This window comes from Lepidochelys kempii, chromosome 15 (assembly GCF_965140265.1).
Source record: "Lepidochelys kempii isolate rLepKem1 chromosome 15, rLepKem1.hap2, whole genome shotgun sequence".
In the NCBI taxonomy this organism is placed as follows: Eukaryota; Metazoa; Chordata; order Testudines; family Cheloniidae; genus Lepidochelys; species Lepidochelys kempii.
The window spans coordinates 29432720-29445481 of NC_133270.1; the positions used below are offsets into that span (position 1 = coordinate 29432720).

Consider the following 12762-nt stretch of genomic DNA (forward strand, 5'->3'; position numbering starts at 1 on the left):
CTTAACAGTGGCTTAGGCCTAGCTTTGTCTTTATTTCTCTTCTTACTCAGGTGCCTATCTAGTTAGTTACCATTTTAAAGGAGGTTTCAGTGAACATTCTCAGTGCAGTTATTGTACCAGTAAACATTGTCACTGTCTCAGCTTAATATGAGACATCTGAACACTGTACAAGACGATGCACTTGAACTAGGGTGACCAGCCAGCAAGTATTAAAAATCAGGACAGGGGGTGGGGGTAATAGGAGCTTTATATATAAAAAAAACTCAAAAATCAGGACTGTCCCTATAAAATCGGGACATCTGGTCACCCTAGCTTGAACAGAATAGCACTTTCAGGTCAAATACTGTAGCTGCAATGTTTGTGAGAAAGCTTCCTACCATGTACAGGATAGAACACATTCTGTTCTCTCTCTCTCTCTCCACTTTCTTTCTTAATTCACTACCTACCCAGAATGAAACTTCTCTAACTCCACAAAGATTTGGATTCAGTAATAACCCTCAGTAACAAGAAGGGTCATTGCAAGAAAGAATTACAAACTCATAAGGACTAACCAGCCTTCCCTTTTCCTTAGAAAAATCCACATACCCTGTTTACACAGTCAGGACTTCCCCACTACATCAGTTACCAGTCAGACAAACTGTGGTGAGGTCTAGCTTCACAGGGAACATTCAGAGCTAAGGGTAATTATCATCACCTCCTCCACCTGTTTCCCACACCAAAGTTGGATAGAGCAGATTTCTGTTGGTTTCTTGTCTTAGGCTGCCAACCAGCTCCAGTGTAGGCCTCTTGTACAGATGGGAAACTGTGGCATAGAGAGGTTAAGTGACTAGCCCAAAGTCAGACAGGAAGCCTGTGCTGGTGTAGGGGCTTGAACCCACATCTCCCTGCCTTAGGCCTTAACTCCCAGACCATCCTTCATCTCCAAGGATTAGTAATTATCAAAGCTAAGTAATATAACTCAATATAAAGTTACTTCATTTTAATTGCATTTTGTTTTCAAGTCCCTTGGAAATAGACATTTTGATAGTCACATCGTCTAACTCAAATAGGCTTAGAACTCTGAAAGTTTTGTAGCAGCCTAAAAGGCACTATAGTAAATTTATAAGGGTCAGCTCATCTATTGATTTTAAGATTTGTCAGCCTACAGTTGCATTACAAAATCTAATTTCCTGAAGCAGTCACCCATGTAGGTTAGGTGGAAGTTTTAAAAGATGAAGGCATTACAACATCTAACAACTTGTTAATAACTTATTGATCATAATAAAGCTGACTGTAGTTACTGTATTTCTATGAAAATATTACAGCCAAATATTCTTTTTTATATCTTCCCTTTCCCTACCTTAGAACATAAACAAAATTATCCCTCATGGACAGCAGTATATTTTCTTCTCTACTCCAGAAGCCATTTAGTAGATAAGCTATTAAACCAGCATTCTCTTTTCTAGAGAAGGGGAGAGTTACAGCTACTATCCTACAGTATCCTACTTATTACATAATTACTTAAGCCTAAAGTGCCTTTAATAAGGGCTCATTGCTGCCACCAAATAACACCCGTTCACTTACAGGCACGTTATTTTTTAACCATGTCCTTAAGTGATGTGTTATGTGCACCTGCTTTCTCCCAATTGTTAACCGGATTTCCCTGTGTCATGTGATCTCTGGCGATTAAGTATCCTTCTAGCCATAAGCTCAAACAGCTGAGTCACCTCCATGAGGTAGTGCACCAGTAACATATAAAGTGCTCATAAAGGGCAGCTTGTTGTTTAGGTGGGAGTGGGGTTAGTTGTTCTGCTCAGTAACAACATGGAGGAGATGGTGAGTTGCTAATCTTTTAGGTTTTTATACAAACACACTTTATTGCAAGAGTTCTTTTTTTCACTGCAAAATTAAGAGCCCCATCAGCCCCTTAGTGCTTAGATTGATGGTCTGTAGAACCCCAAAGGATGGGGATGTGAAAGAAAGTAGTAAGCTAGGCTCCTCAAACTAAAAGGAAAAGGGGAGAGATTTGCTGGCCAGTGGAGAAGAACAGATGTTTAAAAACAAAACATTTAGGGAAATACACATCTCTGATAGATGTATAAAAGGCCATATCTGTTTTAAGAAAATCTCTAGAGAGGGAGGAAAAGTCTGTTTCTCCTGTGGTGTGCTGCCGCGCCCCCCCCCCCCCACTCTTTAGTGTCCTGACATGTATGTGGGGAACAATAAACATTTATTTTTTCTTTCAGAAAATTAGAATGCTCTGCCCTAGAGCCCTCTTCCTTTGTCCACTACTCCCTACCCACAGTGGTGACAGAAAGGCTGTTAGAGGGCACCTCCCATTCTTTCTCTAGCTGAGTGGCTTCCACCATGTGTGTGTCAACTGGAGAAGTTCCAGTGGCCAGTTCTCTTTTTGCTGAAAGAACAGGTTTGCCCAATACTAAACATTAAAAGGCCTGGGGATAGGTACTCTTTTACATAATGCTGTGAAGCTTCAATCCATCCTTTACCTGCTGGTTGAGGCAGTTTTATAACATATAGTTCACTCTTTGGGTATAATGTCAATGTCTGTGTATTAAGCTATCTGCAGGGCTGGTTTGTGTCTTACGTTCCTAAAATTTCAGGCTTCAGGGCTTCGGCTAGTCACCTGTAGGGGTCAGGAAGTGTTTTTTTTTCACCCCAATGTATTCAAGATTTGAGGTGCTGTTTATTTTTGTTTTTGCTCTTCTTCTCTGAAGCATCAAAGATGGCCATAGCTGGAGGTGGGGAAACTGGGTGGGGTGGGCTGGTTCATTTACCTTTTTGAAGATAAAAGGTATTTCATTTTGGAAGCTTTGGGCAGACTGGATAAATGAGCGGTTGGATTTGCTGAGAATGATGTCAGATAAGCACAGAAATTTTGTCTGGAATTCACCTGGACAAGAGCATTCCCTGTGCCTCGCTATCCAAGGCCAAGTGCATGAGTGCCTACTGACTAGCAATACAACATGCATGGAAGATCATGTTACTCAAATATCAGAAGTCTGAATTACTTAATTACAGTGTTATGAACCAGCAAGGACGCTGCCCAAAACAGCCATCTTGTCCATATCTATAAGACTGATTAGATGTGGTTTCTCTATCTATAATGAAACTGAAGTACATTTACTAATTTTTACCAAGAGGTTGACCAATCTCCAGGGTAATTTGAGACCGTGATTCACTCTCTACATCTATAGTCACCAGTGTTATTACATGCTGTGTGGTGTTATCCACAATGACACTTGCTGATGATAGAGAATGCAGCTATGCAGGGAGAATTCCCACAGAAGATACTTTGCCTGATCCAGCAGCTAAACAAATCTTTAGCTAGTTAAAATAATGTTGTACTGTAGTAAATACAGTAAAATGTGAGCATAAAAGTACCATCATAAATGTAAGTTAATTCTCCAGTAAGCATTCTATCATATTTGTAACACTCCAGGCAATAGTATTGTGCTTAAATCCATTGCACAAAACTTGGATACTATAACAGTTGTAGTCACTGATTTCAGTAAATTTAAATTTGGTCTAGTGATATTTTTTTTTTTAGACTCTTGTCATGCTTCATATGTCTTCCCTCCCACACTATCTCTTCAAGATGTACTTAAAGGATATTACTTTTATTTTGTTCACTTACTGTTTAATTTGCAAAAATAAAAATTTCTCACTGGATTACCTCTTCTGTTTACCAGTTCAAATTACATGCCTTTCTCTTGTAGTTTCTTACCAGGTGAGAAGAATGTCAAAGAGCATTTGCTGGTTCCATTTTTTTAGAGTCAAACTTGTATAAAAAGGAGGAATTCTCCAAATGGGGAGGTTCTATCATTTAAAAGTGCATATGTCTTTTTTGTACAATAGAAGGATCTTATCATTCCAGCAGAGGAATGGGACTTGGGAAATCTGAGTTCAGTTCCTGTGTCTAGCCCAGACTCCATGTGACCTTGGGCTGGTTACTTAATCTCTGTGTCCTCATCTATAAAATGGGAATAATACTTCCTTTCTCCCACCCTTTTGTTTAGTTTGTAAATTTTTCAGGACTGACTGCCTCTTACTAAATTTACGTACATGACCAAGCACAATGGAGTGTAATCTTTGTTGGATTACTGTAATAAAAATAATACAATACTGTAACCTGAGGGGAAGATACGGTGTGTGCAAAGCCTGGAGGCTATGGTAAATAAGATCAAACTAAATATCTTGTAGTTTTTGTTTTTGGAAATTGATTGTAGAAGAAATGTTTACTTGAAAAGAATAAATGGGGGTAAATGGCCCTGCTACCCTGTGTATTCATCTCTAGTCATCAGAGCTAAATTGATGTCTGGCCCCACATTTTAGCCAAAGGGGAAAGGATACTAGTCATGCTATAGATTTTATTACCCAGGAGTGGGGGAAACCCCATTCCATTAACTTGCCAATGGTTAATGATAACATTACCTTAATGTATTCAAGGACTCTTCTGTTTCTAGCCACGGGGTTGCATAAATCAATGGTTCTCAAACTTTTGCATTAGTGACCCCTTTTCACACAGCAAGCCTCTGTGTGACCCCCCCTTATAGATTAAAAACACACTTTTTAAATATATTTAACTCTAATTATTATAAATGCTGGAGGAGAAGCGGGGTTTGGGGGAACAGGCTGATGGCTCATGGCCCCCCACGTAATAACCTTATGACCCCCAGTTTAGATTTATGTCGGGGTTCTTATAGTTCTTGCCTTCCAGAAGTTTCAACCCTGAATTTCTTCTTTCTGGCTGAAGATACCAGCTTATTATCTAGCTCTGATTTTTTTTTTTAATGGAGCTGATCAGCAGTAACACTGTTTCTAGCAAGGCACGATGTTCTACACATAATGAAGATTCAGCAGCTGTCTTTGGTCTAGTGGTCGTAAACCTGAGCATGTCACTGTTGAAGAAAGTGATAGTAGCTGCATTAGAAAGCAAAGATTTATGAAGCGTAGGACACTCTAATTCTTTATGTTCAAGTTTTAAATCTTATGTACTATATAGCACGTTATAAGTTCCCAAGTGAAACATAGCCTCCTTTCAGTTTACTAGCCTATTATCTCCCTGTTGAGGAGTTAGCAGGTGGACATCAGGCTGCAGCAGTGTCTAGACAGATAACTTGCACTGGGGCAGCAAAATGATCATTGGACTCACTATATTCATATCATTTTAGTGTAAAACAGTTACTCATAACTTTGTGTAACTTTTATCAATAGTATGCAAAAATACATTAAAATTAACAGTATTGCCATCTGAAGTCATTTTAGATATTTGACAGTGTTCCTGAGATGCTTTTTCATTATACGAGGATAGATGAGTTACTAACCTATGTCTGAGGAGCAGGATTACTGGCATTAACCCAAAATTTGAGCTCCTCATATTAACCTGACAGGCAATTGTTTTATTAAAGCTGACATGTTGAATGGGACTCTCTAAAGATATTCTTTACCTGTCTCATTGTGTTAAAGTGGGGAAAGGAAAAGGGGGCTGAAGAGAGACGGGACTGAGTGCGGGTGAGAGATGGCAGGTGGAATAGAATATCTGTACTGGTTTCATGTATTGAACCGCCCAGCTTAGCCGATGTAGACCGCATAACAAGAAAGAGTTGCTAAGAACAAATCTCTATTGTTCCCTGTCATCTTTAAATGAGTGTCAAAGTAGGCAGGGGGGCTTTGACCGTTAACCGCACAATTTAGCTTGCCTGTTGTGTCCGGTAGGCCCCACCTCCTTGGAGTTTCTCAGATTAGAAAAGAAGGCCTCAGTCCCTTATAAATGGGCCAACTCTTCTCCTTTGTGTGCAGACTGCCCAGTGTGAAATCTGCAGTGACGTTAAATGTTTTCTAATGAATAATTACTGAAAGGAAATGTAAGAATATATGTGTAATGGATTGTAGGGCATTAAAATGTTTTATTTTGCGCACAAAAATGTTGTCCTTCACAAGCACCACGATTGTTTCAAAAAGCCTTTTGTGTGGGTTTGATTCTCAGTGGATTATCTGTGAGCTCTTGCATTTCGAATAGAAATCAAAAGGGTCCTTTGGCAAACTAATGTTTTTCAAAATGGCAGCCATGAAGCCCATTTAGTATTTAAAGTTTGGGTTTTAAAGAAATGTTTGAACTCTGGAGATTTTCTCACTTTTTTCTTTCTTTTGATTTTTGAAAGTGAAGTAGTTCACCTCGACCTCTCCTATTCAGAAGGACAGACAGTCACCCTTTAACAAGTCTATAGTAGACTATTCCCTAGATACAGACAAGAGGCCTTAAGAATTGTTGGCATTTCTCTGGGCTGTTGATTAACCTGAAAACCTTCTTATTCTGTATTCTTTTGAAAAGAAATTAGGTTACAATGTGTACATGTTTTCCACAATATAATTGTATTTATGAATTCTGTTCTTTGTAAACTGTGTACTGTAGTTCAGATATTCTAGTTACATTTTAGCCCTGGAACAAGCAAGCTTCTTGCAGTATTGAACTGCTCAGCAGTTGTAGAAGAAAACCTGAAATGCCGCTTAAATGTGAAAAACATTATGGGCATATCTTGTATGGACCACAGTCTCTTTGAAGTTGAAAATGCACAATTGTTGCTTGTATTTGTAAAGTCTGCATTGTTCATGTTAAAATCAGAAGTTCATTAGGAAAGCTACATAAGTATCAATAATTTCCCTCTCCCAGGATTTTCAGTGTAGTTTTAATTTCTAGTGAAGAGTCTAATTTGTCTCAAACAGGCACAAGGGTTGAGGTTTTGATTTGCTGGGTGAGTTTTAGAAGTCTCTAACATTTCTGATAGTGCCAAGAGTATATAAGGGTTTCTAAATAATCCTTGAAAGAAGTTTCTCATAGAAACTATCTTGAGAAGGAGGGTAGAAGGCCTTCAGTGCTTATTGTGGAGAGAGGGATCTCTAAGATTTTGGGGCTCTTTGTTGCAGTTTTTATATTGACCAATATTTAACAAGGGGCTTCCAAGTTCTGTCCCCTTCTTAGCCCCTGATAAATCTTGTGACCCAGGATGCAAGTGTTGGCAGAGGAAGGGTGAGAGTGTGAGTAATATTACAGCACATTTATTCACTGTGTGTCACTTGCAATGTAGTGAAGACCTCATTTAAGAGCTTAGGGGTTAACCTTTAAGGAGGAATGTTTTTATAATTCTGCCATTTGGTGCAGTGTGGTCCCTTCCACTTCTTTAAAAAGAAAAGTAGTCTGCAGATACGTGTTTGAGCCACAAGGGTGTGTCCAGAGTATCTGGGGGGGTGTCCTCCAGAGGAGGAAATCACCCTACAGTTGCCATCAGCTCAGTGTTTGAGTTCTAACCTGTGGCTCAAGAGCACCTTTCAAGCACATGACAATGGAAATGCTCATGGAAGAGGATAGATTTACAGCCCTGGGGACAGGGAGTGGTACAGGGCCCCATCTATCTCCAGAACAGGGACTACACAGGTAGCCGCACTGTGAGCATCCCTAGGCAAACCCTCCAGTGTGCCTCAGCCTGGCCCCTGATTGAGGCAACTGCTAGGGAGGTGAAGAGGAAAGTACATTTGCCAAAGCCTATTCAGTCCTTAGTGAGTCTGCAGGCCCTACCAGCCAGGGAGACTGACTAGTGTGCCCTCAAGACTTTTTTTGTTCCTGTCATCTTTTAATAAAAAAAAGTGTTCCACTCTGTGGTTTCATGGTTCAGCTCTGTCACTGCATCCCTAGTCAGCCTCTTTCTTGAGACTTAAGCAAAGGAGGCAGGTATATAATCTGGGAAGCTTTCCTGGTGCATCTCTAACACAGGAGTGATCCATGCAACTGAGGGTCTGAGGCTGTTCTCATTAAAGTCAAAGGGAAAACACCCACTGAACTCAGTGGGAGCAGGAGCACTATCTATGGCAACACCACCTGTTGCAGTGAAGATGTATACTTCTCATGTCCAAGATTAAGCAGATTTAGTGTGGGGAAGCAGCCCTGCTAATGAGGGGAGCTGTGAGATCTGTCCTGAGCATCACCAAGAGGCTTGACCTTATTTTCACTTCTGATTTAAACCAGAAGCCCCAAAAGGCTAACTGCACTAAATCACTGCCACTAGCCTTTCTATTTATTTACATCTCAAGGGTAGAATGGTGAAAGAGCTGAAAAGGGGTCTTATATGTATCGTGACCAGTTTCTCAGGATGGCAGCCAGTCATGGAGATGTGCAAAGCCATCAGTAATTGGCTCTGCCAAATTTGTGTCTCAAACCTGAAATAGGACATGCTAGCTCAGTGTAAAGCTTGGGAATCCCACTATTTCTAGAAGATCACAAGACCTTGCTTCTATCCGTCATGAAGTGTTCCAGTCAGTGAGTGAATTTTATTTTAAGCAGACAAAAGCTTTTGCTGAGACAAAAGGCTAGTTTTTAGCCACCAAAAATCTTAGAGTGGAGAAGGTAGAAAAATTCAGGGCATATGTGCTTAGGGCTGTGCTGCTTGTGAAGTAGAGTCCTGCATGGGACTACTTATTTCATCCTGTCCTGCCATACCCACTCCCACATTGTTTCTTACAGCTTTATCCCACTCCCACTCCAAAAACCTTCGATCCCGCAAATCCCAGAAGAGACAGATTCCTCCATGCTACTAGAACAAACGTGGTCTGTGAATACATTTTACATAAAAGGAATTCAGACACCATTTTTATCACTAAAAGAATAAAACATCTTGCTTAAACCATTTTAAAAAAAGCAAACTTGAACTCCTGCTTATCATAGACATCAAATCTTTCTGTCCCTTGCTTAAATTTAAGTATTAAAACCTTTATTTAAAAACTTGCTTTACATTGCTGAAATTCTATTTATGACCAACTGATGAGAGATTTAGTGTTTTCCTACAAATTACCTCAGTTTGGTTTTTTTGGCCACCTAATCCTGTCTGCAGCAAAATACATGTTCTCTGCTCCTGTTATTATGGTGGCAGCCCTATTGTGAAGGTGCTCTTCTTCCTCTTTCCCTCACTTGTTTTGGTACTACAGAGAATTTTCCCCCTACCTCCAGCACCTACCATTGACACTTGGCTTTTACTCAGAAGGTATTGTAATAGCTAGTTCCCAAGGGACATAATTAGCAACAGGAGCACAGGTGGCCTTGTGACATGCTTTTCTAAATCTGGTCTGGTTGGCAAGCCAGAAACTTGTACAGCCTGTCAATGGGATCCACTGCAATGGCTTTAGCCTACTTTATCTTGGTAAATTTGGGAGGGGTTGGTATAGCAGATAAAACTTCACCAAGGAATGGCAGGAAGTGAGAGTCACAAACTCCCTAAAATCAAGTCTCATAGGATTGGTCTGTAATTTAAGGAAATCTGACTGTGCTATCCTGCTATCCATGTAGACTGATGTTGTAGTGAAATCAGCTAGGTGATCAGTGTTACAAATTAACTGAACAGTCAGTCAAGTAGTAGCCATGTTGGTCCCAAAATATAAGACACAAGGTGGGTGTGGTAATATCTCATATTGGACCAGCTTCTCTTAATGAAAGAGCAACTTTCAAGCTACACAAAGATCTTCTTCAGGTCTGGGAAAGATACTCAGTGTGACAGCTAAATAGGAGATGGAACAAATTATTTAGCATAAGTAGTTATCACATTCTAAGAGACTCTTCAAGGTGAAGTGGCCTGTTGGCAACCTCAGCCTCAAACTGAAGTAGGTAAATCAAGATGATGTGAGTTAGGAGCATTGTGTAGTGGGAAGTAGCACATTGTGTGGTGCTGCTATTCCTGCCTCAAGCCCATGCTCTCAGACCCTCACTTTTTATGGACACTAAAATTATTTGTGAATCTGTTGAAAAATCTTTTATGATGGCTGTATATTATCAAAAACATTAATTCCTGCATATATAAAAATAAAGCTTAATACTGGTCTGAATGAAGACCTAAAGTGAGTAACCAAGTGATCTTCTAGTAACCCTTGTTCTCCTTCAACTGTACCATCCTTGTTGGTATTTTCACTTTGTCATATATAGCACCTAGGCCCCAATGCCGTAAGGCACCCTGTTAAAGTTAGTGGTGCTTTGTGTGAGTGCAGGGTTTTTTTGTAGCCCACTGTTTAGGGCAGAGAACTTATCTTCACGTCAGTTCTGAATGATGTCCAGCACGCTTTCCAGTGCTTTCAAAATAACAGATATAACACTGTTCCCCTAAACGGACATGACCATTCCTCGCTACGTGGTATTGCCACAGAGAAGAAGCAGCCAAAAAAGCACAGCACTTAGCTTTAGAGCCATTTGGGAAATTAAAAACACACACCATTTTAATAAAAAATGGTAATACTTTAGCAAAACTTCTTGTGGACTTTTCTTTGTTTGTACCAAAATCAAACTCTTCTTGGAGGTGGATGAAGAATCTAAGCCTCTTCAGAGTTTGGTTCTTTTTGGAACTGTCTTTGCATCTCATCTTTTTGGGGGCTAAAACAAATTGCTTGGTGGCTAAACTAGCCAGCTAAATGAATAGGAATAGATTCCCCGAGAGAGCTCACATTTCAGTAAATCAGAAGAATCCTTGAGTCTCATAAGTAAGCTGTGAGGAGAGATTTCAGGATGACAGAACAGTGAGTCTCCCATATTCACTAGGTGAGGGTGGGACTTCATCTGAATAATTAGCATTGGATTTGGGAAAAATCCCACCTTAACTAACATGGTCATTAAGAAATGAGTTTGCCACCATTTGAGCCAAACACAGTGGTGAGACAATGCTGCATTAATCTGAGCACAGTCTAGCCCAGAAATGAGTGCAGGATCTTTGCCCAAAGGGGAACAGAGTGTCAGTTACTGATATAAAGTCCGAGTCGTCCTTGTGGTACCTTAGAGACTAACAAATTTATTTGGGCATAAGCTTATCCCAAATAAATTTGTTAGTCTCTAAGGTGCCACAAGGACGACTCGTACTTTTTGTTGATACAGACTAACACGGCTACCACTTTGAAACCAATTACCGATATGTTAACTTGTAAACAAAATAAGCTAAGGAAACTTGATCAGCTAGGCAGCTCCTGGGATTTCAGGATTAGTCACGCATTCATGTTCCTGGGTTTGGAAAGAAGACTGGCTCTTTGCATTCCATACTGAGCGGATGTTCTAGAATACTATCAGAATTATACATTCCTCTTGAAAATGCAGACAGGCTGTGTTTTTCATTTTAAACATTATCTCATTAAAATGATACACTCAATCTGGTTACAGTATAGTAGCTGCCTGACAAAAACAGTGTGAAAAATTAATGTCACCAGCAGTTCATGGGCAAAAAATATAGGGAAATGGCTTATATTGTGATATGGTTTGGGTTCTGAACTTCCTTAGGTCAGCCAGGGTTAAGGCCTTCGGTATCCGTTTTCAGTTCTGTTTGCTTTGGCAGAGCAGTGTCAGTAGCAGACTTGTAAGACACTTCTTAGTTAGCTAAATGCATGCAATGTTTATCAAGCAGCAAAACACCTAAAATATGATTTGCATCTTAAACCCCCCCATTTAAGAATCACTTTACCCTGGGAGAAATGTTAGGATAAGGAATCATCTCTCATCTAAGCAGCAGCAATGGAAAGGCTTAAATAGAAAGTCTTATGCAGGTAACAAGAAGAGGTCAGTGAAAGGGAAGCTAGGGGTGGGAGTTGGCACATGTACAACAAACTGTAAGGTGAAAGGGGTGTGGGGTTCTGGGAAGAGAACAGGCTGTACCTTGCTGAGAGAGGAGAATCCAAAAAATAATGATTGCAATGTACTGCATATAGTCACATGTATTAGACTTTAAAGACTGGTGCTTAGATACTAGTGACACATGGAATACATGCCAAGCCCAAGACAGATCTCTGGCACCCCAGAACTGACAGCTCAAGTGAGTTGAAGATAATCCAAAATTAGTGACAGTTGAATTAGGATATTCAGGAATAGTTCAATGGAAAATATTGTGGTTCGTTACTTATTGGGAGATGCCAGTGCAGCCTAGTCCAGCACAGCTATGACTGAATGTGTGTAGGGAAAAGAGTAGCGCAATGCCATTTTCTTCCAGTTAAGGTCAGTATTAAAGTGTGTATTGGGAAGGTGCTGAATGCTTCTGACTGGACAAATCTAGGACGAGGCTTCTTTAACTTCCACACCATAGCCTGCTCGTTGGTTTCCATTTACCTTTTTGCCTTAGCAGAGAAACTGCTCTGATCAGTTAGAATTTTCTCCAAGAGCCTGTGTCTTAAGAGGTCTTTCTCTAGCCCATGGCCAGTGGGATTGGGTCATTCCTCCCCATTCAGTGTTCTACAGATGGGCTTGCAAAGTCTCTCTCAGCTGGAAATACAACTTGAAGAGTTTGGGTTTAACTTTTGTGGCTAGATGCAAACCCTAAACTTTGGGTTCACTCATCCCCCACCCCCATCAAAATCCTCCTTTCACCAGATCCTACAGTCTGAATGAATGTTTGATTTGATGCATTCATTTCCTCTCATTGTCATCACCCTGGAACAAGTAACTTCTGATCCGTTCATGACCTGTGCTACAAACAGTGACTCTGTTAACTCTGATAAACTCTTGTACGCTTTGGTCAGGTCTTACAAAAGTTGTTCTCCTTCCTGGCTGTATTCGTGAATTCCTGTTCGTGAGACTATGTTCCAATCAGAATTGAAATTGCAGCAAGTTTTTAAGGAAGTCCAGATTAAAATTAGAAAGCATTCCTTTGTCGATTGGTGAGGAAAGTAGCTGGGGGGAAAAACAAAGACCTACCAGGTAAATCTTTATCCTGTATGTTCTGTGGCATAAATATAAAATGTGTATTTAAGAATGTA

The 12762-nt window shown here is 40.2% G+C and overlaps 1 protein-coding gene across 1 annotated transcript in view; it reads left to right on the plus strand.

Moving 5' to 3' along the window:
* The first annotated feature begins 11527 nt into the window (after window positions 1–11527).
* Window positions 11528–12762, plus strand: part of MYO1H (myosin IH) — a 43045-nt gene continuing 41810 nt past the window's right edge. Inside the window, exon 1 of the mRNA XM_073313418.1 lies at window positions 11528–11559. Coding sequence (XP_073169519.1) covers window positions 11554–11559 — 6 coding nt within the window. The 5' untranslated portion in view covers window positions 11528–11553. The remainder of the gene's footprint in view (window positions 11560–12762) is intronic.